General features: G+C 50.0%; 1 protein-coding gene across 1 annotated transcript; it reads left to right on the top strand.

Annotated features, from left to right (window-relative positions):
* Positions 1-232: 232 nt before the first annotated feature.
* Positions 233-21,873, top strand: TMEM201 (transmembrane protein 201). The gene is made up of 11 exons (XM_058854870.1): positions 233-1,297; positions 6,172-6,292; positions 7,499-7,693; positions 9,134-9,310; positions 9,848-10,233; positions 10,601-10,804; positions 19,008-19,225; positions 19,876-19,947; positions 20,732-21,037; positions 21,175-21,306; positions 21,737-21,873. The coding sequence occupies exons 1-11, from the start codon at positions 732-734 to the stop codon at positions 21,832-21,834; spliced, it is 2,475 nt and encodes an 824-aa protein (XP_058710853.1). The 5' UTR covers positions 233-731; the 3' UTR covers positions 21,835-21,873.
* The last annotated feature ends 2,479 nt before the right edge of the window (positions 21,874-24,352 follow it).

Below are 24,352 nucleotides of genomic sequence, written 5' to 3'. Positions count from 1 at the left end.
GAAATATTCACTGTTGCTCCGCAGAATTAATTTTCATGGTTAAATCTGTTCAGATGGAAATGGAACAGTGAAGAGCCCGACCATAGTTAAGCTTAAAGGTACTGGTAACTCCCAGCACAAATATTTATCTATGAAGAGCTTTTCCATTTATGCCTTTTAAAAAACATGATGCTGACATAACTTGGAACTCCTGAATTTTAAGCAACTTTATTGTGCTGAGAAGTTTTTCTTTTGTTTTAACCACAAAAACAGCTACACAATTTGAGGCTGGGTCAGTCTCGTATTTTGCAGAGATCTCAACCTCTTCCTTTCACATAAAAGCACAGCACGATGGTCAAACCAGCAGTTGTTTCCAGTTCTGTGAGACCAGCAGATGCCAGCTGCGTGTGCTGAGGGATCACAGAATAAATAAATACTTTCCTTTGTTGGGGACAGCTCCTGCCCAGTGCCGGTTCTCTGTAGAGCCCGCTGGTTTCCAGCGTGTTGGTGCTGCTGGGGCTGGACCTGCTGCGGCCTTTGGAGCCTTTTCCCGTTCCGAGCTGGGGCTGAGGGGGCCGAGGGGCGGACACGGAGCTCTGCCGGCTCTGGCAGCGCCAGGCCCCAGGGAAGGACAAGCATTTGTGTCAGGGGAGCCGTGTCAGGCTCTGCTGGCACTGCCCCGGCTCCCCAGGGACCGGCCACGGCCCCGAGGCTGCCGCAGCTCCAGGAGCGTCTGGGCAGCGCTGCCAGGGATGCCCGGGCCGGGATTTTGGGGTGTCTGTGCAGGGCCAGGGGCTGGGTTGTCCCTTCCAGCTCAGGATGTTCTGTGCAGTGCCGGCCTGCGGCGGCCGCCCTTCACCGGGGCCCGTCCCTGTTGTCACACAGAAAGCGCCGCGTCCGATCCCAGGAGCAGCGGCGTCCCCGCTGTGAGCTCCGGGCGCCGGGCCAGGCACGACCTCCCCGGGCCAGGCACGGCGGGCCAGGCACGACCTCCCCGGGCCAGGCACGGCGGGCCAGGCACGACCTCCCCGGGCCGCCCCCGCCCGCCGGGGCCGCGCCGGGCCCGGGCCACCCCCGCCGCCACGATCTCGGCCTTTGCGGCGCTGACTCACGGCGGCCCCGCCGCACGACTCCGGCCCCGCCGTGAGTCACGCACCGCCCCCGCGGGCCGAGGGGCGGGCCGGGGGCGGCCGCGCCCCTACAAAGCGGCACCGCCAGCGCCGGGGCAGCGCGGCCGCTCCGGCATGGACGGAGCCGGGCTGGGCGTCACCGCCTGCGCCGCGGCCGCGGGGCTGCTGCTCTACCGCATCGCGCGGAGGTACGGCCGGGCCGCGGGGACGGGGAGGCAGCCAGGGAGGGAAGGAAGGAGGGAGGAAGGGAAGGAGGGAGGAAGGGAAGGAGGAAGGGAGGGAGGCAGGGCCGTGGCGGGATGCGGCCCGCGGCCGCGGGAAGGCTCCACGCGGGGCCCGGGCCCGGCCGGCCCGCGGCTGTGGGAGCAGCTCCGGGAGAGCCCCGGCAGGGCCCGGGCCCGGCCCCAGGCGGCTGAGGGGGCTCGGCCGCTCCCGCTCGGCGCCAGGATCGGGTGGGAGAATGGCGGGACTCGTTCTTCCGTGGCCCGGGAATGGCTTTTGTGTGCCGGCCTGGGCAGCCTGCGAGCCGTGAGGGCTCCCCGGGCCAGCGCGGGCTGCCCCGCTGGTTTCCTGGCGGCTTCGAGGCAGGGAAAGAGAAGATCCTGCTCCTTGGGCTGGTTGATGTGGGGTGAGGGATGGATTGCTGGGGAGCGGCTCTCTAAAATAACGCTGTTAGCACAGAGCTGCAACTTGGGGAGATTCTCTACAAGACAAAATTATTGATTAGGGACCAAAATTCTTTGCTCACTTGTTTCTTAATTGTGCAGAACGTTCCTGACCTTAGAACAAATTCAGAGCAATTGAAAACAAGGCTTGAAAGGCATCAGGACAGATGTCATGATTCAGATCTCATAAAGGGAGAAAAGCTGAATTTGACAGATTCTAGTCTAGCAGATCATGAAAGGAATGTAGGGATGTGTGGAATATAAGGCATTTCAGTCTTTGTAGCAGCATTTGACTTTGCAGTCTGCTCATCTATTAAGTGCTGCTATTAGAGACAAGCTAGTCCCAAGGGCTCCCTGTGTTAAGGTTGACTTCAAGTTTATGCTTTGTAAGAGAAGCATATTCCTACATCCTCAATATGATGCCTCAGGTTAGCTCTAAAGCATTTTCTCTTTATTTAACCATATCAGTGATCAGTGGGACATTAGCCCATATACAGGACTTGGCATTTCTATGACATATTTAGGGTAGCCAAGAAATCCAAGTGGCCTAAAGCAATCCCAGTGAAGCAGGCAAGATTTCTTTGACCCAGCTGAGGCTAGCGTGCCTTTTGAGGGAGGAGATTGGATTTGTTTTGCTCAAGTTCATCAAAAGGTCTCTGGAATGGAAAGCATTTCTTCCCAGTTCCTTGAAGACTGCCAGTAAATTCTTTCAGGTGGTCTTGATAATTCTTTGAGGCTACATGCTTGTGTTTCTCAGTAGTATTCTGATAGTTCCAAATTTCTTATTCTGCCCTAGTTGAATGGATCTGCCATAGTTGTCAAGGAGGACAGCTTAATAAGGGACACAGATGTGGTGTCAGACATAGATATGATGCTGCCTTTGCTTTTTGTGTATCAAGAAGGTGAAAGATTTGGTGTCCAGATGTGAACAGAACCTGGCATGGTTATCAATGCATGTGTGTCCCTGCCTAAGTCCGCTGGGCACCTTTTTCCTGGCTGAGAGGACACCAAGTTTGGCTCTCAGGAGGGGACAGGCTGCATTCTAACTTACATCACTGTACTAGAAATTTGGTCTTGTGGCTAAGTCTTGTTCTGCTAGTTCTGAGCAAATGCATCTCTATTATAGTTCACCTGCTGGAAGCTGGGCAGCTGTGATGTGTTTTTCTTGCACTGGAAAATGGGCTTTAACCTTGGGTCTTCCCTGACAGAGCCCTTTACTGTCAGGTGATGGGCACCTGGAGTTTGGCAGCTGTTCTGTGCCACCCACGAGTTTCCCTGCCAGGGAGCTGAGCTCCTAACCCAGGTGTGCCAACAGTGCCGTGCCAGCACTTGGTCTGTCCAGCTGCCACCAGATGTGGTTTGATCAAAAGTGATCTGTGCAAAACAGCTCCTCTTCCCCATGTACTTTTTGTTCAGATTTGCTGGCATAGCCATTTGAATAATGGCTTTGTAATCCAGTTGTCCCAGAATGAAGACTGCTGCTTTAAATACCTTTAATGGAGAATTGGGTTTTTCTTCTAATCCTTGGTAACCCAGAGAAGAGCTGCACATCCACCAGTGGTTTCTTTCAAGACTACAGAAAAGTAAATATCTTCCTCTTCTGACTTAGTAGTAAAGAGGGTGGGGAATAGATGTAAATAAAAATATTTACAAATCCAGTTTAAAATTGCCAGCACTTATCAAGGTAGACTGTTGTTCTGGCAATCCATCAGAAGCATGGACTTCAGCATGACCTTCAGTGTGTGTATAAATGAGGAGTAGTGAAGAGTGCTGGGAGTTGGAAGGAGCCTAAGTTTCTCCTTGTGTGACATGACAGACACAAAGTAGTTTCTAACCAGTGTTTGTCAATGGGACCTGCAGAGCTGCAGCCTGATTTTTGTGAGCAAAATTAAGGAATCCAGCAGCTTCTCACAAAGGAACATTTTGTCATATTATCTGAGCAATGTCAGACATTTAGGTGTTGATGTCATAACTGAGTTTACTGCAGGTATTTTCCCCTCAATTTTGTCTTAAGCAAATCTTTTCTACCTGCAAAACAATTTGTTTGAGCCTGGGAATATTTTCTGAGCTTGATTGGGTGTGCAGGTTACAGAGGGAGTTAGCACAGCAAGTCAGCTGTGCATGGAACCTCTCTGTGCTGCAAGTAACTCAATCACTTCTTGTTGCTCAGGTTTTGGTTTGCAGGGAGATTTTCTGTCCAGTGAAGCTGGTTCTGATTACTACAGTGGTAGATTATAAACTCCTTAGGGATGATTTGCCTTTTGATTTGCAAGGGATTGAGCACATGGTAAAGGCTCAATTTTGTGATGTCAGTCTCATACCAGGATCTGACTTTAGAAACAGTGTGTGCTTTAGCTCACTGCCCTCAGCTGCTGCCTGAATTCAGTCAAGGTAAATATAGCTCCAAAGTAGTTACATCTGTATTTGAGAGTCTTTCCAAATGCAGAACTTGTTTTCTGTTTTTTCAGTCCTGCCCAATTACTAGAAAATTAGCACGCTACCTACATGTTCTTGCCTAAACAACTTTTTTCTCCCCTTGTTCATCTTTTTGTATCCACTACATTGGAAATTTGGGGTTTTTTGGACCTATTTCTGTGGCAACAGATTATAGGTTCACAGAAGGAAATATTATTTGTTTTATTATTATTATTATTACTGGTAGTATTAGTATTATTAGTGGTTGAAGCCTGCTTGTTATATTTGCACGGCTTTTGCACCTGTGATAGTGAGATTATTAGTGTAGACTAATACAGCAGGTGTTGCTGTCCATCCTTCATCTGGCTGTTCTGACACGTGCTTGGCTTTTGGACAGCTCATGGAGAACTCAGACTATCAACCTAGATTTGTCTGCTTTAAACTCTGGGTTGGTTTGGTTTGGGTTTTTTTGCCTGATAGTTTTAGCAGTGATATTTTTAACTCAGATCAGTTGAGCCCCCTTGGCAGTGAAGAAAGTTGAGCAGGGAATATTCATTTTAAGAGGGGTGTGGGTGTTTGCATCTATTTTGAGATGAGAATCTGTCATCCTAGTAGCTCCAGCCATTTTCTTTCAGCATCTGGCAGGGAATCCTCTGTACATTCTGACTTTTTCAGTGCTTCATTTCAAATACATCCTCATTGTTAGTGCCTAAACAGGAGGCTCAGACATTGCTTGAGGGTTTGATATTTTATGAATTGAGTTTCAAGGCACAGTCTATGGAAATGGGAAAAATGTTTATTGTGGAGATCCAGCTACAGAGGTGATGGCTGAGAGATGTCTGGCTGTTTGGTTGCAGGGTGCCAGACAATATTTCTGCAGCTTTGAGGTGTTTCAGCAGCAGAGAACATTTCCTGGAGCTGGGGGAAGTTGCTCTCAGCTGGGAGCACCTTGGCTCCTGCTGGCTGCTCCTCTCTGCTGCTGCAGTGGAGCCTCACAGATGAGTTCCCTGGTGGAGCTGGGCTGGTGGCAGCTGTGTCCATCTGTCTGCATTGCTGCCATAGCGAGTCCTGAGCAGCTGCCCTCCCTTGGAAGTGTGACTGGGACTGGTTCTGATAAACCCAGACAGCTGGGCTGTGGTGCCTTGACCTGCCAGGAGGCTCCTCCTGGGGATTGCACTGAGTTTTGAGACAAATGCAGAGCTTCCCTAGCAGGCAGGCTCAGGGGTTGGGCTGCTGAAGTTCTTTGCTCAAACATCTGTCACAACCTGTTGTGGCAGGGCCACGTCGCAGCTGTTTGTCTGTACTGGCTGCTGCTTTAACAGGATTGCTTCAGAAAACAAGGGGCTCATGGATCAAGGTCATTAGTCTTTATCCCTTCAGTTCTAGTGCATGAAAGCAGAAGGTGAAATGGTGATTCCTCAGTTCCTTTAGTACCTGAAGTTGTGAATAAACAGCTGTTTACAGTGTTGGAACCTCAGGATAATGTGATGTGCCCTTGTCCTTGAAAAATTTTCCTACCAACCGGGGCACACAGAACTGTAACCATGAGCCCATTTCCTGGGTTTCTGAGCATCATCACAGGCAGCTCTTGTGGATCCTGACTTCCTTTTCCTGAAATCCTGTGTATTAAGCATCAATTCTACTACACCTTCTCTTAGAATAGCACTGCTGATTATGGAGAGGACTCGCACCCCAAATACACCCCTGAAAGACAGCAGAGTGGGTAAATCACAAGGTTGTTACTAAAGTTCTGGTATGTCCATGATACTAGAACAGAGGTATGATTGTCAGGCAGAATTATTTCTGCTTTAACATTCCGTCTTTTCATTGCTAAAATGACGACTCCAAGTCACGTCATTAAGCACACGGAATGGGAATGTTGCCTGTTTTCCTGCACTTCACTGTGTGAAAGCCATTGCTTTGCTCTCCAGCAGCTGAGCTCAGTGCTCCTGCCTGAGAGCTCTCCTCTCCTCTCCCTGCAGGAAGAAGCCCACACATGTGACAGTGAACTGCTGGTTCTGCAATCAGGACACGGTGGTGCCCTACGGGAACCGTAACTGCTGGGACTGCCCCAACTGCGAGCAGTACAACGGCTTCCAGGAGGTACAGGGGATACAGGGGTTCCAGGAGGTACAGGGGGTACAGGGGCTCCAGGAGGTACAGGGGCTCCAGGAGGTACAGGGGGTACAGGGGATACAGGAGGTACAGGGGGTACAGGGCTTCCAGGAGGTACAGGGGATACAGGAGGTACAGGGGGTACAGGGGTTCCAGGAGGTACAGGGGCTCCAGGAGGTACAGGGGGTACAGGGCTTCCAGGAGGTACAGGGGGTACAGGGGCTCCAGGAGGTACAGGGGGTACAGGGCTTCCAGGAGGTACAGGGGGTACAGGGGCTCCTGGAGGTACAGGGGATACAGGGGTTCCAGGAGGTACAGGGGGTACAGGGGTTCCAGGAGGTATCTGGGGGTACAGGAGGTACAGGGGATACAGCGGGTACAGGGGCTCCTGGAGGTACAGGGGGTACAGGGGCTCCTGGAGGTACAGGGGGTACAGGAGGTACAGGGGTTCCAGGAGGTACCTGGGGTTCCAGGGGTTCCAGGAGGTACAGGGGTTCCAGGAGGTACAGGGGGTACAGGGGTTCCAGGGGCTCCAGGGGGTACAGGGGCTCCAGGGGGTACCTGGGGTTCCAGGAGGTACCTGGGGTTCCAGGGGGTACAGGGGTTCCAGGGGGTACAGGGGGGGTACAGGGGTTCCAGGGGGTACAGGAGGTACAGGGGTTCCAGGGGGTACAGGGGTTCCAGGGGGTACAGGGGGTCCTGGGGCCTGAGCCTCGGTCAGGGCACTGCAGGAGCACCGAGGGGCATGGCCAGATGTTGGACAGCTGGCAGCTCTGTGCTGAGCTCAGCACCTCTGCTTGGAGAAAGAATCCACTGCACTGGGGTGTGCTGACTAGAGAGATGCAGACAAATTTCCCTCTCTTGCTTTAAAGGGAAAAAGTGGCTTTGACATATCTCTTTAAAAATACTGTTTTTTTTACTGTATGGAACAATTCTCTGGTTTTGTATTCTGTTAAATAGCAAAACCTACCTTAAGCTGATGTCCAGCATCACCAGCTGCTTGCAATGGGTGTGCAGGACAGTGGAGATGGGGGAAGATTTGAAGCATTTTGTCTCTTTTTTTACTTATTTATTTTGTTAGAGAGGTGAATGCTATTGAAATGTAGAGCTGCTGACAGAGTTTAGGGAATCTTGCTGTCAACCTAGCTTTGATTTCATGACTGAATGTTTGCTTCTCCCCCTGCTTTTTGTCAGAATGGAGACTACAACAAGCCCATCCCTGCCCAGTACATGGAACACCTTAACCACGTTGTGTCGGGCACTCCAACTTTCTGTGACCCTGCCAAACCACAGCAGTGGGTGAGCAGCCAAATTCTGCTCTGCAAGAAATGCAACAACCATCAAACCATGAAAATCAAACAGCTGGCTTCATTCTCACCAAGGGAGGAGGTGAGTGTTCGTTAGGGACTGCCATAACTGGAGAATGTTTGTTTGTCCAAGGCATTCCCATCCATGCATCTGCTATTCCTGCTCTGTTATTCCATGCTGCAGCCTAGCAGGCAGCAGAGAGAGCATTTTTTCAGTGTGCTGTGCAGTGATTCTCCCACAGTCTTCAGAAGCACTGTGTGGCATTCCAGTGCAGAGAAGTTCAGTGAATAATGTTGCAAATTTACCTAAGTCTACTTCAAAGCTGGAATGCTCCCCTCTTCTAGATGAGTACTGGAAAATAAAGCTTGAACCCAAGACATTTCTGAGATCATCTTATAACTCCAGTACTTCTGTGGCTGAGTTTATGGGACCTGAGAGGCACAACAGCCCACTAGTTAACATGAAGCCTTAATAGATTTTGTTTTCCTGAGGCCCTGGCTGTGCTGCTCTGCATTTACAGGTGAAGTGGGAGAGGAATCCTGTGCAGCCACACGATTTCCCTGGTTAGGCATCTGTGCCTAGGAGGGCAAAGGGATTTTGCAGTTACAGCAACAGGATTTCCTGCTGAGCAACTTCTTGGCCTTCCCATAACTTAATATGCATGGAGGATGGGATAGTGGGGTTTCTCCTTCACAGTTTTATGGCTCCTTAAAGTTTTGTGCAGAGAATTTAGTGCTGCACTCCTTTGCCTTCAGCCATGGTCAAGCCTTGGGGTTAGTCTGTGCTGTAGTGTGATGTGTCTGTCCTCTGGCTTGCCTAATCCAGTCTGCTTTGTGTGATTATAATGAGTTTAACCAGAATGACTCTCAGAGAACAGATTGAAGTTTGATTACTCTTAATGAGAATATCTTTGGCTGGTGCCCTTTTCTCAGCTTTATTTCTAGTCCCTGCCTTTTGCCAGACCTATCCAGTTGCTCAAGCACTGCCAGCCTTTGGCCCCTTTTTAGGCATTCAGTGAACTGCAGCGCCTGAGCCAGCTGAGAAAGCTGGGATTGTGTTATCCAGCATGCTTGGATAAGGGTGTCAGTGACAGCAGGGGCCTTGCACAGCAGGGCTGGCTGTCCCAGGGAGGGATGAGCCTGGAGTGAAGGAGGAACAGGTATTTTGTATCCCCTCATTTGAGGAGAGAAAGAACAATTCTAGTTACTTGTTTCACCTATCTGGAAATCATAAGATCTCAACAAAGACAGCAAAATTGGGCACAGAAATTCAGCATCCTGATGTTGGGCCACATCATTCTTCTCCAAGGCTCTTTTTTGCCTTCTCTTCTGGGACATGGAGGCTGTGTCAGCCCTGTGAGGCTGGCTGCATGCCTGGCCTGCAGTGTGGTCGCTGTCCAGGCCTGTTTGCAGGGAGCTGTCCCTGTGAGGCTGCAGCCGTGCTTCGCCCTCCTGTCAGGAGCAAAGATGACAGCTGCACCTGCACTTCTCACCTGCTTTTCCCCTGCTCTTCTCTCACCAGGGCAAGTACGATGAGGAGATTGAGGTGTACAAGCACCACCTGGAGCAGACCTACAAGCTGTGCCGCCCGTGCCAGGCTGCTGTGGAGTATTACATCAAACACCAGAACCGGCAGCTGCGGGCGCTGCTGCTCAGCCACCACTTCAGGCGCCGGGAGACGGACAAGAGCTACAGCCAGGTACTGGGGACAGACAGGGAGGAGATCTGTGCCACTGCACCTGGGAAAGGGAGGCAGCAGCCCTGGGAGCTTGGGTGCGTGGCAGCAGTTTAGAAGAGCGCAGGAGAGTTGCCACAGATGCTTCTGTTAGTTTGAGGTTTTCCTCTCGCTGGTGTCATTCAGCACAGTTGCCAGAAGGTAAGTCTAATGTAATAATACCTTGGAAGGAAAATAATGGGACAGGCAGAGAAAGGGAGATAGGGAAGCCTATTTATGAGTGTAGAGCAGGAAATTACAGAGTAGGAGGGGAAAAAAGGAAAAAAAAAGAACAATGGGAATGGAATTATGACTTTCTCCTTGTTTCACTGCCCTGCCTGTCCTTGGCCTCTGCTCGTGTCTCTGCCATTGCTCCTCACTAGTGTGCAATAATCCCATGTGGTATCAGCCCAGTACAGACAGCAGAACAGTCCAGTCTGGAGGTGTTTCATACAGCACCATTTCAAAACCTTGCTGCAGTTCATTGAACTTCTGACAAGGTGTTTCTCCCTTCCTCTGCAGAATCTGTGTTCATCCTCCTCTTCCACTTCCATCACCACACCAGCTCAGGTGATACTTCTGCGGTTCCTGGCCTTCCTCAGCTGCGCCTTCCTGGTTCTGATGGCCTTGTACGGGTCAGGCGACCCCTTCTCCCTCAGCACAGCTGTCCCTGCTCCTGTCCCCTCTGGCTCCCTGCGGAACAGGACCAGCGAGGGCAGTGCGAGGGGCAGGGGCAGTGCCAGCTCCAGCTCGGGGCAGGGCTGGCAGGAGCTGCTCCACCTGCTCCCAGAGCACCTGCTGGAGAACCTGAGCGCGGCGTGGGCCTACGGCAAGAATCACCAGATGGCAGTGGCCGTGCTGGGGCTCTTCACCTGCCTGCTGGCCATGTTCCTGGCTGGGCGCATCAGGTGGGTGAGCTCAGCTTCTCTCTCGCTCCAGACTGCTCTAGGGGCAGCTGGCTAGTCCCGTGTTGTCTCGGTGATCCTGGGGTAAATGTTCTCCAGAACGGCACATGCAGTGCTGCATGCCTTGTTTCATTCAATTTAAGCTCGAATTACTGTGAATGAAAAGTTGCCTGTGCAGTCCTGGTAGAAAATGGAAATGATCTGCTCAGACGCCTGCCCGGCAGCGGGCAGGGCTGCACATGATGTGCTGTAGTCAGAGGCAGAACAGAACCTGCCCAGTCTGGGCACCCTCCCCACCTTCCCTGTCTCTCCCCAGGCCGAGGTGGTGAGTGGTGTTTGAACTCTTGTTTGGTTCCTTGTCCCGTGGCAGGCTCCGGCGGATCGATGCGTTTGCCTCGGTGCTGTGGCTGCTGGTGATGAGCCTGCATCTGGCCGAGCGCTACCTGAAGACGGACAGGCCCAGCTGGCTGGACACGGCCAAGTTCAGCACCACGTCCCTGTGCTGCCTGGTGGGCTTCACCGCAGCCGTGGCCACGCGCAAGGCAACGGGCCAGCGGAGATTCCGGCCCCGAAGGTCAGAGCCAGAGCAGTGACGCTGGGGGAAGGAGCAAAAAAGCCTTGTGAACTCCTTGCGACTGGTGCTTCTCTCTCCTCTTGTTATTTTCCCTTCCTCTGTTTCTCTTTTTTAAAGTTAGATAAGCAGTGAAGATCTCTTCTTCCTTTTTTTTAATGCATACATATTTATATATACACGTATATATATGTGTGTCTGTGTATATATATATGTATATATAATTTTTTTCCCATCCTTGCTTACCACTGTGCTGGCTGCTTGGAGCGTTTCCACTGCTAGCCATGGAAGCTACTCGAGCTGCCTCCATTCTCCCTTCCTCCTGCATCCTACGTCAGCAGTACAAATATCCAGCTCCCCCAAAGTCAGTTCTTCCAGCAGCTGCCTCACAAACTGCTCCATAAATGCAACCTCCTCCCCATTCTGCTCCTCCAGCCAAAGAGATTCTGGCTCCTCCTGTCCTCCTGGTTCTTCTCACTGCCACTCCATCCTTAGCCACTCACAGAGGAACCCTCTGCCCTGATCCACATCGGGGCCCGGGCCACCTTCACTTTCCTAATGGTGCTGGTCATTTTAACTTGGAACTGATGGGAACTTGCCTCTGGATTTGGAGTCCTTGTTAACACGTGCTGTGGTGCCCAGGCACGCGAGGAGGGGACCACACAGAGGCCATAACCTGGCTCTTCTTGCCTTTCACTGTGTAGCATCACTTACCTGCATCCTGTCTCGCTCTGCCCTTCTCCTGGCTCCTGTTTTAAATGGAGAAGTGTCCTTAAGTCCTTTTGATTGAAACTTCAGTAATTTATTCAAAAAGGTGCTTTAAAAAGTCATGTAGCTCAGGGTGTCTTAATACCTGAAACAATTCAGCTGTTTGAGGTTAAATTTTCAGATCTAACAGTGGTTGCTTTCAATGCCAGTTTTCTTTGGGTTGTTTATGCCCACCTGCTCCCCGAGCAACATCTGTGTATAAGCACAATTGTATAAAAATGCCTATGTTCCTCCACTCCTGTAGCCTTAGAAAGAGAAGTATGGGTCTGACAGCCTCATGCTGTGATGCCTGGTCATCTTTCATTGTGCCACTCAGTCAGTGTTTATTGCTGAGGACACAGACTGGAAGGGTGTGCTGTAGGAAGGGCTGGGAGCTCTGCTGTGCCACTGCATGGCAACAGAGATGGATTTTTTTGGGGTTACTTGCAGGGGTTCCTTTCGTAGTCTGGCATTGTGCTAATACTGCTGAAAAAAGGGTCTGGAAATTGTGACTCGGAGTTGAGTGCCTGGGACTCCTCTGCTGAGTGCTGGAGTGCCTGGGTATTGTTCTGTGGGGAGGAAGGAACTTCCAGCTCTTTGGGTGTTTCAGGATTAACTTGTTGGGGCCTCTTAGGATAAGCAGTCTGATTATCCTGCACAGCTGTTTGAAAGGCACTCCACTGAGTTTCTGATATGGATTTTGGTCTTTCAAGAGGAAATAGCACTTTTACAGAAGATCTGTTATTTTCTTCTGTTCAGAATAGCACAGTAGAACTCACCACCCTAATAGTCTGATACAAGTTAATTGGATCCAGTCATCTTCCAGTGTATAAACTATAAAATAGTCAGAATGGAGCTCTCACTGTGAAGTATCTGCAACTCCTGCTGAAGAATGCAGACACTACCGGGTGCTGCAGATGCTGCTGAAATTAGAGGAGCTTTTCTAAAGGAAACAAAAGCTATTTCCTAGCTGTTCATGCTTGCTGTTCCTCAAACTGGTGTTCATTGTGAAAGCATAAAGGTAGCACTGCCAAAAGCTCTGAAATTCGTTAACAATAAGCCAGGCTGAGTCATGGGAAGGTGCAGCTCCTGCTGTGTGCTGTAACTTAGCAAGGGAATGGCCACACAGACCTGCTGCCCACCTGGGCTCTCCTTTGGAGTCCTTTACTGGTGCCTTTCTGTAATATCTATCACATATCTAACAGATACTACAAGCTAACAGAACCTGGCTCCATTCTGGTGCTTGTGAGTGATGCTGAGGGTTGTTTACTTACCCACAAAAGGGATCCAGCACCTGCCAAGTCTGGTTCCATCTTCCACATTCCCATTATTTATCAGTCCTGACCCAAAGCATTTGTCTTCCAGCTCACAGACATGGGAAACCTTGAGCTGTTATGGCCACTAGGTGAAATAAGGCATCTGGACTTTTTGTTTTAATTCCTACCTTTCCTCCTGCTTCAGGACTTCCAAATTTTCCTCATAAAGTACATGTAAGAAAAGACTTACCTGTGGTTGTCTTCTGCACTTGCCTGTACAATTTGGATTGAAAGTTCCTCTTGCTGTTCTCCTGTGAAATGTGCCCAAGGGATGAGAGGAATCTCATATCTGAAGGATATATTGAGAAGGCTCAAAGGAGGGGTATGAGAAGCTGACAGACTCAGTGGGAATGGTCATGGTAATGTCATGCCTGATTTCTGGCAGCAATATCCTTTTATTAATAAGAATGAAATGAATCTGTCCAAATTTTCTTGCCCAGTGGTAAGGAAACTCTCAGTGGCAGCTTCTAAAGATGGCTAGCAGCCTCTTCAGGTGTTTTATTTTCAGGAGCTGAACGTCAAGGCTGCGTTAAGTTTCACTGTGTCCCTTTTCACATCATCTCCTGTCTCCTCTAAGTGGCTGTTTTCCTCCCTTTTTAGGAGCACTTTGGTTTTTGCTTTCTATTTAAACTTGACTCATCCTCAGGCTCCTTGGGGTCAGGCACTTTTTGTGGTGTTTTGCTCTTGAATGTTACATTGGTTTACCATGCCTGTTCCTTTCTCTTATTATCTTTTTCCCCTGTGCAGTGCTGGGATGGGCTGGGGAGGATGCACACTAAATGTTGGGAACAGGCAGTTGGTAGAGCCATGGGAAGGAGAGGATTTACACTGTGAAGCCTGAATAATCCTGTTAAGGAATATTTTAGCACTGTTTGCACAGCAAGTGCAAATCAATACTGAGTAAAGTCCTTTAATGTGGGAGATAGTTAACTGCAAGTGACATCTGTTTGTCCTCGCTTTATGCAGATTAATACAAATGAAGTATATTTACTAGTTGCACTAATTTATATGTCAGAACATCAGAAAGCTACTTTGTTTTATGGCCAAGCTCTACAACTGATCTCTGGTGCTTTGTTCACAACTTACAACTGAAGAACTTTCATGCTTGTATTTGGGAAAATTTCAGAGGTGAAACAGAATAACAAAGTACATGTTGAAGTGGGGTTCATTTAATGCCAAAGAAGCTTTTGTTTTTGCTCAGGTGTCAGCTTATTTTCCCCACTTCTCAGTGCCTCAGCATGCTGCTGCTGCTTCTAAAAACAACAAAAACCTCAGAGCCTCAAAACCAAACTTGCAGCAATTGGATTTTTGGTGGTTTAGAGACTCTGATGCTGACAGCCTCCTTTCTTTCTCCTTGTCACTCATGCTTTTGCTGAGGCTGGAGGATGATGGATCTTTTGGGATGAGGGAAGAAAGGAGGAGAAGGGTGGGTTTTGTCCAGAGGTGTTCTGATTTATAAACTGTAGCATTCAATCTGTACCACTTGTGTCTCAGACAATGAGCCCTGCAGATAAGTTATAAGTTAGCAGTATTCTGCTGTTGACTGTGGAAAAAAAAATAGTCAAACCACTACTGCCTTTGCTGAGACTGTTCTTGCCACACCTGATTTCAAAGCCAAATAGGCTGTTCTAGACACTGCCATGCCATAGCTTCTGTGTGGAAGGTGCTTTGCATTTTTCACTCAGCACTTAGATATATCATCTGTGTCCTCTAGACATAGATATCTGAGGTGCACTGTCTAACTGCATGTTTGCTGGTCCCACAGTGAGTCCAGCAGGAGAAAATGTGTGTTTTGCTGCACAGTGGTCCTGTCCTGTGCAGCTGAGGTGCTATTTTCTGTGACACATTTCCTTCTGCTGCGTGGGGTAAGAGCTAACAAAGGCTTGGTAGCTACCAACCACAGCTGACACAAAATCATCCAGAACCACTGGGTCAGTGCTTTGAGCTTCTTGTTTTCCCTTAGCTGGGCTCTTACTTCAGGCCACAGAGGAGCACATGGTAACCTTTGGTCTCCAGGTGCAGTTTTGTTGCCTGAGGATTCTCTCAGCCATAGAGCATGCAAACATCTTAACAATATTAGAGGGTTTTAGCCCAAAAGCCCCTAATTTGAGGTGCTGCTTTTTCATACTAACCATGTGTCTGGACCAGAGGATGGTAAGAGCAGAAGAGAGCTGAGGTGCTGAGGGATTGTTAGTGGGTTTGTGTCACTTGAAATCAAATCTGCTCCATCCCCAAGTGCCTGACCCTGGCCCTCAGTGTCGTGGCTGATCTTCCAGCTTAAAATCTTGTACCCTGCCCAGCACAGCCAGATTTATAAAGGGGCCAGTGGGGGTTCATGAAGTGCCTTTCCCTGGACAAGATTTGGGACAACACTGTGTTGCTTTGCCTGGCGGCTGCGGCGTGGAACAGCAGCGTCCGTGTGTCTGCCAGGCTTCTGTCCTTCCTGTGCCAGCACTGAGTGTGGCAGGGCATAAGAGGACACCTGGGCTAACATTTCTGAGCAGCTCTGCAGACTCTACAGGGGGGTGAGGGAGAACCCAGAGGTAGCAGCCAAGTCAGCATCTCTGCTGCTGCTGCTTCTCTTCCTCCTGAGGCCCTCAGTGACATCAGTGCATGCAAAGTGACTCCTTTGTGCCCTCTACCATTCTGAATACACTGTATTTATATCCACTTCTTTCCTTCCTCTTAACTCCTCCTTTCCTACATCCATGCTTTGCATGCCCTAGTGAGCTTGGGTGTGTCAAGGGGTGAGAACATGTGGGAATATAAAAATGGTGTAGTGGCTTATTATTTTGGCTTTATGAATATTTTTCAAGTGTGCTGGAATTATGTGATGTTAATAATCATGCTTAGATACTATAGGAAATATGTATTGATGTAATGTGAACAAAGTATTTATGCTTTTATAAAAATTAATATAATTAATAGCCAGATAATTGCTCCAGACTGACTGCACTCATGAAAGTTGAAGGGAGCTGTAAATGGCTTTGCTTTGGTTTTCAGAGATGCTATTGAAATTGTGTGCTGTCACATACAACTGCCAGTTCCCTCCAGGTGTGCTGTCACCTGCAAGTACCCTTGGCTTTCTGAGCCCTGGCAGGTGCTCTCCAGGGAAAGGGACAGTACTCAGTCCTGAAGTCATCCCCTGTGCAGCCTCATTTGGGACCAAAGCTCTTGAGTGCACAGGCAGGAAGAGGTTCCCTGAACATTTTTGGCATGCCAGCAAGTCTGGATTTGTGTAGGCATAGGATGTGCATACACACACACCTCCTCACTTTGTGCCACCAGCTAGGGGGAAAGGCAAAAAGATGCCAAGCATCTGTACTCTAAAAGGTCTCAGTGCAGGACGTGGCAGCTCAAATTCAACTCTCCTTTTTCATCCAAGGCAGGGCAACAGGCAAGAGACAAGAATTCTTATCCTTGGCAGCTGAAGCTTTCTAAGGCACATCTCAAAACACAGATGTGTCTGTGAGCTGTGCCCATTTTAGCATTACTGTCCCTTGTCCCTGTGCCTGTTTTTATTCCCATACTGCTCTTTGCTCCTGCTCCTGTGGATGTGACGGGAGGCACAGGCTGTGGCCCTGGGTGAGGAGGTGCAGCACAGCAGGGGCAGGGCACACAGGGTGCTGCTCCCCAGCAGTTCTGGGGTGACAGGGCCTGTTGTGCACCCCCTGCCCAGGACAGGGGGGCCCTGCTGCACAGGGTAGCTCACTTCAGAGGGGACAGTAAGTCCAGAGGAGGAAACATTTCACCCCCTGGCTGACATGTGGCTCCCCAGCTGCCCAGGGCAGACAAACCTGGGCACATCCCCCAGGCTGCCTGCCTGGGACTGCATCTCACCTTCTTCCTTCATGGGCTGAATTACCTGATAGACACAGGGGTCCATCTGCAGCCTGGCCTGCCCCGTGCCCTCCCGTGCCTCTCTCTGTCCCAGGGATGATGCAGCATCTCTGGTAAATGTGAATTAAAAAGGCAATGGTGGATGGTGGTGTCTGTGGATGACAGGGAGCTGTTGGGACAGAGGAGGGGAGGCTCTCCTGGCAGGAGGTGTTTCTTCAGGACCGTGTACAGTCACATTCCATGTAATATCCCTTCTTTAACCTTCTATTTATTTATTTTTAAAGTATCTGTGTAGCAGAGTTGTGCCCAACTGTCTAGTAACATTGTGATCATTGTAAACACTAATTAAGATACCCAGTTTTTGATGTTCACAATATCAAGTGCTGAAATAAACGGCTTCCGGGCCTTGACTATTTCCACAAACTGACTCCAGAGCCTTTTTTTTTTTTTTTCCCTTCTTTTTTTTGTGTTACTTTTTTTACTGTAGCCAGAGCCACTATTGCCACGTGACAAATGGCTTGGAGCAAACACAGAGCTGCACTGCTCCATCCCAGGGCTGTGATGCAGTTGCTTCCTGCCTTATGATCATCTTGATCTCCTCACCTTTTTGATTTTGCTTCTGGAAGAAGTTTTAGTTCAGCTGCCCATTTTCAGGCATGAAGCACATTCCCATGGGAGCTTTTAGCAGCATCAAGCTCTCTTGACATGGCAGTGGGAAACACCAAAGAGTGCAGAGAACAGGAGCAAGATTTTGCACACTTAGCAGGAATTTGTTCAGAACAGATCAATGTTTAAGACATACTTTGGTCAGAATTCAGTCCTAAGGCATTAATAAGCTATACTTAAAATTCTTCAGCTCCTCTTTGCTAATCAGGAAAATTCCTTTTCTGGATGGTTCAAGACAAATGATTCTTCACTGCCCTGAGGATCTGGCTGCACTAACTTGGTGAGGTTGAGCATTGGGGCTGTAGAGCCATTGGAAGCCTGATCCGAAACAGTTACAGTCCCAGGACTGATAAATGACTCTAATATCTTCCAGCCCATTAAATTAAAGACTTCCAAAAGCCAATAAACCAGTTAAGGTGTTTTCTGCTGCAGCAAGGAGCTGTGTAAAGTTGGATCCTTCAGCCCAAAGACACAGAAGGTGCAAAGTTAGGACAAAAGAGCCATGTTGCTCACGGGTGAAGCTCTGATTTGGCCCTCCACAGCTATGGCACAGTGAGGGGTAGGTATCAACTCCTTCTCCTATGATTCATATCAGTCCTGAGCTGCACTTCTAATCCCCTTTCCCATTCATTTCCTCTTACAAAGCTGAGCTGGGCACATCCATCTGTGTGTGGGGGTGGTCTAAAGGACTCCCCATGGGTGCAAAGCAGGACCCCCTTCACAGCTCCTCTGCAGCCTGGAGAGGTTGGGCTGCTGCAGGACACATCCCTGGCTGCTGTCAGAGGCCTGTCCTGCTCCAGGACCCTGCTGGACTCACGTGTTCAGCCTCATTAAGCTGGTCAGGATTGGTGATGGCTGCCTCCTAGTAGCAGATAAGTGGTTTATAAAATACTTTAAATTGTAAACTTAACTCTAGAGTTAGCATGGCATTCATTATATTGCTGCACCACCTCTTTAATCTCCAGGACAGAGTGACACGTGCATAAATCCCCTCAGTGCAAGGCTGAGATTTTCTTCACCCTCTGATTTACCCCTGGCTTTCCTCTGACAGAGGAAAAGCCATGTAACCATGTTGCTGCTCTCATCTCTCTCTGTTTCCATCAGAAGTGAGATTAAGCCTTCAAATATTGTATCTTCCAAATTGTATCTGCAGAGTCAGATATATCCATTTAAAAACATATGCACTTCATACTCTGTTCTTCATCATGATTTATCTGACAGTTCTATTACCTGCTTCTAACTGAAAAATCTTACAGAAGAACATTCAGAGATTCTGGTTCATATTCTATACTTTCTTCCATGTATTTTCATTCCATTGTTAAAAATAATACAAAATTCCTGTATGGACTTCATAAAGCATTCTCTGGGTAATTTTCTCCTCCAAGGTATTTTCACTGGAATTCCTAAACTGTTCCACCCTCTTTTCCACCCTGTACTGTGGGACAGGTGCACAATAATTCAAGCAAGGTTGAGCAGTTTCTTTTCCCAAAGTGCAGGAGCATTCTCATAAACTCCTCAACATTCCTGCACTGAAAAGTTCATCCAAACCTGGTACCAAGCGTTCCTGCAAGCACCACGAGAGAGGCAGCTGCTGGGATTTCTCCTTGCTAAGTGTCTGTCGTGTGTGTCTTTTGCAGGTACCTCTCTGGGGACTCCATTACTGTCTTTCCCAGCAGCCCTGGCACGGCCTTCCCTTCACCTGCTACGTCTCTGTTTGTCCCAACACCACCCAGCATCCTCCACCTGACAAACCAGCAGCTCTTCAGGTCCCCACGCAGAACTTCCTCATCCTCCCTTCCCGGCCGTCTCAACAGGGCGCTCTCGCTGGGCACCATCCCCTCGCTGGCCCGGGCAGGTGAGTGCTCCAGAGGGAGGAGGAGTGCAGGAGATGGGCTGGGAGGGATCCAGGGGAGTGCTCCAGAGGGAGGAGGAGTGCAGGAGGAGATGGGCTGGGAGGGATCCAGGGGAGTGCTCCAGAGGGAGGAGGAGTGCAGGAGATGGGCTGGGAGGGATCCAGGTGGGTGTTCCAGAGGGAGGAGGAGTGCAGGAGATGGGCTGGGAGGGATCCAGGTGAGTGCTCCAGAGGGAGGAGGAGTGCAGGAGATGGGATGGGAGGGATCCAGGGGAGTGCTCCAGAGGGAGGAGGAGTGCAGGAGATGGGATGGGAGGGATCCAGGGGAGTGCTCCAGAGGGAAGGCTGCAGGAGGAGATGGGCTGGGAGGGATCCAGGGGAGTGCTCCAGAGGGAAGGCTGCAGGAGGAGATGGGCTGGGAGGGATCCAGGTGGGTGCAGGAGCTGTTCCAGAGGGAAGGCTGCAGGAGAAGGGCTGGGAGGGATCCAGGTGGGTGCAGGAGCTGTTCCAGAGGGAATGGCACTGGATCCACACGTTATGGTCCTGTTCAGGGATGGCTGCTCCTGTGGCACAGAGGAGTATGCAGCATTTGGATTTGGGGATTGGCAGCAGCTGAGCCAGCTGGGTTCAGATTGTTTCATTTTTGCTTTTAGATTCTGGCTACTTGTTCAGTGGAAGCCGACCGGCCTCACTGTCATCCCAGTCCAAGGAGTCCCCTGCATCAGGTACTGACTGCTCTAGGCCTTCCAGAGCAACAGTCTGCAGGATTTGCACTGAGTGAAACACATGGTCTGGCTGGATTCTTTTGTCTCTGCTCAGATTCCAGTGAAAATGTCCATTTTGCTGCTAGAAATGCTGCAGGGAGAGTCCCAGCTAAGAGTGGGATGGCATTAAAATCAGGTGCTGTGTGTGTTGGATATTCTCCCTGGGAGAGGTCATGGTGACATCAGTGACACAAAATAAGGAGCCCTTTGCTGATGAGAGCTGAGTTGTCCTGCTTGGACAGGAGACTGGAGCTGTTTCCAGGGCAGCTCTTGTGCAGCTTTCCCAGCAGAGTGCAGCACTGGCAGTTTGGCTGCTCCTGTCTGCCTCCCTGTCTGTTTGTCCTTCTGGCCCAGACAGGTCCCTGGGCCCTTCATGTTGCTGCAGCACCCTGGGCCAGTGCAAACCTCCTGCATCCCGGTGCACTTCCTCAGCAGCTCTGAAGGATGTGCCAGCACAGTTCATTCACCTGCAAAATGGATTGTGCAGCTCTCCTGGATGGACACAACTGAGCAAAGAGAAACCTGATTCCTGAGTCATTCCCGACTGTACTAAAGTACTCGTGGAATTTCTCTGTGTTTTGCAGTGTGGGGACTCAAATAAATAAATCATTTTAATACAAGATACATTGTGGCCATTTACAACTCCCACTCCTTTTCCTTGCAGTACTGTTAAAGAGAGCTGTGCGTGTTGTAGTGGGATGCTAACTAACCCTGTGCTTGTGTCTGTGGGGTGTTTCCATTGCAGATCCCTTGTCCCTGCTGTCCGGCAGCGCTGTCCCCTCCCGCATCCCGTCCCCGGCGCCGTCGGTGGCCGGCTCGGTGGCCTCGGGCTCGGTGGCCTCCAGCTCGGGGTCGCTGCGCCTGCGCCGGCCGCTCATCAGCCCTGCCCGCCTCAACCTCCAGGGACAGAAGCTGCTGCTGTTCCCGGCACAGAGCGAGGCCCTGCTCACCCCGAGCGGCTCCGAGGAGCAAACCCACTCCGACAGCAACACCTTCACCCCCGAGCTGCCCCGCTTGCCCAGGAGGAACCTCGCGGAGCGGGGAGCGCCTGGTACGCTGCCAGTGCTGGCCATTCCCCACAGGGAGTTCGTGTTGCAAACACAGCCCTGCAACATCCAGGCCACAATAGATGGGAAACCTGCAGGAGAGGCCTGGCTGGTGAAGTTTCCTGTCTTTTTCTCCTTGCAGATATGAGATCTGCTGTGGAAGGGGCGAGTATTTGCAGTGATAATTCCATCAAGAAGGAGGATCACTCATCACACTCATCTACCTGCGTGGTGGACACAACTACCAAAGGGGAAGATTTGTCAGGTTGGAAAGGTGAGTGTAAGCCCAAGTAAGTAGTTGTAAAATGGACCTTCTGCCTGCTATTCTAAGATCTTAACAAACCAGTTCCTGTTCGTTGGACTGTCTGAAGAACACTGACAAAGTGCTAAACAGAGACAGAAGAAGAGGGGTGGGGATACAGGTGGCAAGAGCATGAGATGTGATGAGATGAGATGATGAGATGAGATGAGATGAGATGAGATGAGATGAGATGAGATGAGATGAGATGAGATGAGATGAGAATAGAGCCAAAAGAGAGGAGTGGAGTCACTCCTGACAGCAAAAGCACTTCAGCAATTTCTGCTTCTGCTGAAACACTGGACAGAGAGAAACAGCAGAACATATGTTGACATTTACTTACCAGTTCTTTAATATCTCTTTCTACTATTCCCTTCTTTTCTCTGTGTTCTCCTCTTCTGCCAAGGTCGCTTTGGTACCTCTGCTCTCCGGGGCTTGCTGGCCGTGAGCCTGACTCTCAACGCTGTCTTCACCTCAGCCTACGTCTACAGGAGCCTGCGCTGATTTGTGCCAGCACTCCCTTTCTCTCTGGTTCCACCTGGTCCTGAGGAGACAAGAAGAACTCAACCATGGCTCCATGGCCAATGGCCATGCCACGGGTGCATGCTGTTTTTTAAAAAACTACTGTACACTCAACTGGCATGAAAAGGAATCTGGGCAGCTGCTGCCATCACTTCCAGGTAGAAGATATCCCAGGATTGTCCCTGGAGATGGCAGGCAGAATTCCCAGCTCCAGTTCAAAGCAGGAGGCAGCCCAACGGCTCACACGCTTTCTTTGAAAAGAACTGACCTGAGACACGAGCCTGAAAATGTGTGAGCTGTGTTTTTAGGAACCTACCCCCAGCTCTTCTTTCTGACATACTGACCTCGTGCTGATGGTGCTGGTAAAATGGGGAGAGTTAGAACAAATGAGCTGAAGAAGAGGGATGGCTTAGTAGCTGGTGCTGGGCTTTGGCTACTGTAACAGCATCCCCAGCCTCTGCTCAGTGCTTCCTCTTCTCTCTTCTCTTTGGCATTCTTCTCTAAATTGTCAGTGAACTTTCTTTAGTTGCCTTAAGCTTGCCTAAGCACATGGGTGACCTTGGCTGCTCTGTCATGTTCTTGCATCTTAGATGTCCTTGTGCTTCCAGCTGGGCCTGGCCCCGAGGCCGCTTTCAGCAGCTCCATTCTGGCCACGCTGGCTCTCGGCCCGCTGAGTGGAGCTGTGTCCAGCCAGCTCTGGCTGCAGGGCAGCTCAGCCCCGACAGACACCCTGTGCTGCCTGCATCACAGCCTGGAAGCCCATGCCTTGCTTTGCCCAGGAGGCATCAACTGTGTTACTCTCAAGTGGGTGAAAAGAAAGGACCCCTGGTGTGATTTGTACCATAGTCAAAGGGCTTCAGCTCACAGCTCTGCTGGAGTTTTCACTGAAGCAGTGAGTGGCAGAGCCTGTTCTTGCTGTAAATCGCACAAATCTGTTCTGTTAGAGATAGGTGAGGAGCTGTCTGATTGTATACATCTATCCAGAAACCTGACACCTCAATTTGATGCTGGGATTTGCTAAGTAGCTGTTAAAGATATTTCTTGTTTAGTGAAATTCCCAGGTGCTCTCAGTGAGAAATGCCAAACCTGCTTCTTGGCAATTCAGCCTTCTGGATAGATTCTTCTTTTCCAGCCCAAGGAAAGTAGTAGATTTTCAAAAGCAGTTTGTAATTTGAGTATTTCTGCTTTTGGGTGAGTCTTCAGCATTGCTTAGAATTCAGGGGCCATTTAGAGTATTGTGCTGAACACTCAGAATCATTTAGTGCATCTTAGGGGAAAAAAAAGAAATCCTGATGTTGATGTTTTGGTTCCCAAAAGCCAAGTGCAGAGAGATTTACCAATGTGTCAAAAATACCTAGCGAGAAGAGAGTTGACTGGCATTAGCTGTGTATTTCCTGAAGCAGGACTTGGATCTATTAAGAGTTTTTCTGTTGTCTCTTCCTTTGGGCTCCTTTACCTCAAATGTCACTCCCCCACCCCACTGCCCTGTGTTTGCATCCTAAATTGGTGCTTTGTCTTTCCCTCCCTTTCAGTTTGCTGCTGTTCCCTCTTGTGTGTTCTTGCATGTGCACAGAACAAAGTGTATCTGCTGCTGACCTCTGTCTGCTCTGACCCTGAGTCACTTCATTTTCTTCTTGTGTGTTTTAATTGAGTTCCTACCCCAGCCTCACTCATGGGAGCCCTAGCCAGTCTAATCAGCGTGCATGTGACAGCTTAAATGGGGCTTTCCTGCTGCTGATTCCAGCACTGAAAAACTGAGTGTCTGTGTTTGCCAAGTCTCCCTGCATGGTTTCAGCTGCCACTTCCAGCTGCTGCTCCCACCCTCCCTGAGGGTGAGACTGGTCCCTGCCAGAGCTGCACTCACACGTGCTGATCCGAGGGGCTGAGGAAAGGTCGCTCCTGACTCTGCATCTCCTTTGGCCTCCTCAGAGAGCTGCTGCAGGGCTGTGAAGGGCAGCACCTCCTGGACAAGGGCCCAGGGCCAGGAGAGACCTGCAGCAGAAAGATGTGCTGCAGACTGCTGATGAATTCTGTTGTATCTTGCATGAATAGTTCCTTGTAGCCAAACCGGACCCATAACCTGTTGTAAAGAGATTTTTGTCCCTTTTATAGACTTTGCACGCTCACCCGAGCATGTGTACAGGCAGGATGATGGCAGAGCAACTGCCAAGCTTCTCTTTAAACCTCTGCTCCCTGGGTTCCATGATGTTCTGGTGCAGCGTGTGACATCCCATTCACGGATCCTTGTCCTGCCTAGAGGCCTCCTACAGAGACGAGCTGCCAGAAGATGCTGTGGCTTTGCTTGTCTTCATCACCCAGCAGATGTGCACTGTGACTTCATGTATGCAAACCTCCCACTGCCACCTCCCAGCCTGCGCTGAGTTTCACCACCACACTCGACCAGATTGCAACACCAACCTTGTCCTCCTCATTGCAATACCAGCCTTGTCCTCACTGCAATACCTCCTCTACTCCACTGCAATTGTCCTCCTCATTGCAA

Source organism: Poecile atricapillus, chromosome 22 (assembly GCF_030490865.1).
Source record: "Poecile atricapillus isolate bPoeAtr1 chromosome 22, bPoeAtr1.hap1, whole genome shotgun sequence".
In the NCBI taxonomy this organism is placed as follows: Eukaryota; Metazoa; Chordata; class Aves; order Passeriformes; family Paridae; genus Poecile; species Poecile atricapillus.
This window is presented reverse-complemented; position numbering and strand designations above follow the sequence as displayed.

Excerpts from the sequence above, each read along its gene's own strand:
- TMEM201 (XM_058854870.1), top strand. The coding sequence starts at position 732 with ATGCCCGGGCCGGGATTTTGGGGTGTCTGTGCAGGGCCAGGGGCTGGG. Across the intron at positions 10,234-10,600 it reads TTCCTGGCTGGGCGCATCAG|GCTCCGGCGGATCGATGCGT; the intron begins GTGGGTGAGCTC and ends GTCCCGTGGCAG. Across the intron at positions 19,226-19,875 it reads CCCCTCGCTGGCCCGGGCAG|ATTCTGGCTACTTGTTCAGT; the intron begins GTGAGTGCTCCA and ends TTTTGCTTTTAG.